The 2,268-nt window shown below is 47.1% G+C and overlaps 1 protein-coding gene across 1 annotated transcript in view; it reads left to right on the forward strand.

The window, feature by feature from the left end:
• Positions 1–1,927, forward strand: part of LOC102213297 (myosin-10-like) — a 16,858-nt gene extending 14,931 nt beyond the window's left edge. The window contains exons 29-33 of the mRNA XM_013912119.1: positions 434–522; positions 691–814; positions 1,237–1,445; positions 1,536–1,644; positions 1,751–1,927. Coding sequence (XP_013767573.1) covers positions 434–522; positions 691–814; positions 1,237–1,445; positions 1,536–1,644; positions 1,751–1,927 — 708 coding nt within the window. The remainder of the gene's footprint in view (positions 1–433; positions 523–690; positions 815–1,236; positions 1,446–1,535; positions 1,645–1,750) is intronic.
• Positions 1,928–2,268: the final 341 nt, after the last annotated feature.

Consider the following 2,268-nt stretch of genomic DNA (forward strand, 5'->3'; position numbering starts at 1 on the left):
TACTGTATTTTGCAGACAGAGTTACAGGACTCTCTCCCAGACCACAGACTCATAATACAAGTCAGAGCTTTATAAAAAAGAAAAAAGAAGAAAGTTGTGTTTTCAAAATTTGAGTTCAAGTTATTTTTACTTCCAATAGTGTTACCATACTACACAGGTCAATGACTACATTTTTGTTTTACATTTTCATTGTAAGTGGGCTAAAGCAGTTAATTAAAAGTAGTCTAACATACATGTAAATGCTGTAATTTGATTATCTTAATAAACCATGTAACTTGGATGGATTCAATGCCGGCGTGACCACAGTGCACACGTCTGATGTCGCTCACAGTGGTCCAAGGGATCGCTCAGGGAGTTTGTGTGTTCGCTCAGACACATGGAAAATTAGAGGGAACATTGGTGCTGATAGATTTTTTTTTTTTCTGCCCTGCAGGACTTAGCAGCGTCTGAGAGGGGACGACGCCACGCGGAGCAGGAGCGCGATGAACTGCAAGATGAAATCTCAAACAGCACCTCTGGGAAGTAAGTTCACCTGCTCTAGGAAATGACATTACGAGAAAAGTGCAAAAGTCAAAACAAATGATTCTCAAAAACCAAACCAATAATTTACAGAAAAACTAAAATGACCCTGACAGTCGTATTTCGGCTGCTCTGTTCATCGAGGACATCTTATTTTTCTCGTTGTGTCAGGACTGCTCTGATGGATGAGAAGAGAAGGCTGGAGGCTCGCATCGCCCAGCTGGAGGAGGAGCTGGAAGAGGAGCAGGGCAACATGGAGCTACTCAATGACCGCTTCAGAAAGACAACCATGCAGGTTTGATTTCATACCGCAATGTCAGTATGAGCGTATTCAGTGTCTTTAATCATCCGAGTCTTCATTGGACTAAAACATTTACTGAGCTCCAAGAAGCTGTAAGAAAGATGGATGGGCCCTTGTTTCATTTCAGAGGTGTATCAGTTTGCCTTGAGTTGACTGCAGCTTTTTAAGGAAACGTAAAAAGCCAACAAATCCATGTGAAACCAAATATCGACTGATGTCATCTCCAAATGAAAATATCTGGGGGGGGTTTGTCAACCTCAGTCTGGCAGCACTGATGAGGAGGGCAGGTTTTTACCCATCTCGGCTATCGGAGAGGAACCATAACCTGTGTCGTGCACCATCCCTGTCCACTTGGATTCTCTCTGTTTCTCCATGACGATTTTTTTTTTTACTCCACCTTTCTCGCCCTCCATCAGGTGGACACTCTGACTACAGAGCTGAGCGCAGAGCGCAGCACAGCCCAGAAAAGCGAAAATGCTCGCCAGCAACTGGAGCGTCAAAACAAGGAGCTGCGGGCCAAGCTGGGCGAGCTGGAGGGTTCTGTGAAGAACAGGTTCAAGGCCTCCATCACTGCCCTGGAGGCCAAAATAGCACAGCTGGAGGAACAGCTGGAGCAGGAGGCAAGGTAGGAATTTACTACACCGCTCTTCGTGCTCTAGCTAATGAACAAAAACAGTCAGAAAACTTTAAACGTGGAACATCTTCTCCACTCAAGGGAGCGAGCGGCAGCCAACAAGATCGTCAGAAGGACCGAGAAGAAGCTAAAAGAAGTCTGCATGCAAGTGGAGGATGAGCGTCGCCATGCCGACCAGTTTAAAGAGCAAGTATGTCTACTGCTGCTGTAAATAAGCTGCATTTATCACTCACTGCGCGTGTTCTCAGCTTCAGCTTAACAACAGCTCTATGTCTCGCGTCTCCGTGTGTGTGAAGGTGGAAAAGGCCAACTCCCGTATGAAGCAGCTGAAGCGGCAGCTGGAGGAGGCTGAAGAGGAGGCCACGAGGGCCAACGCTTCACGTAGGAAGCTGCAGAGAGAACTGGATGACGCCACCGAGGCCAGCGAGGGCCTGAGCCGTGAGGTCCACACTCTCAAGAACCGCCTCAGGTGAGGAGGGAGAAAGTGGCTGCAGTCACAGGATCCTCATTTACTTGATCTTTTTTTTTTAAAGTGACATTGCTACTTTAACCATTTGTCGCTAACAGCAGCAGACATTTTCCATTTTAATTTGTGCCTTCCTGTTTTTTACCTCCTCTCTGCTCCTCTCCCTCTTACAGGCGTGGTGGCCCCATCACCTTCTCCTCCAGTCGCTCAGGCAGACGTCCGCTGCAGGTCGAGGGAACTTCTTCTTTGGACCTCCTGTCCGACGATGAGCTGGAAAACAAGATCACTGACAACAATGCCAATGAGACCCCAGCGCCACAAACAGAGTAGAAGAAAAGCCTTTGCCCT

Source organism: Pundamilia nyererei, unplaced genomic scaffold (assembly GCF_000239375.1).
Source record: "Pundamilia nyererei isolate P.nyererei 1_Seehausen unplaced genomic scaffold, PunNye1.0 scaffold00081, whole genome shotgun sequence".
Taxonomy (NCBI): Eukaryota; Metazoa; Chordata; class Actinopteri; order Cichliformes; family Cichlidae; genus Pundamilia; species Pundamilia nyererei.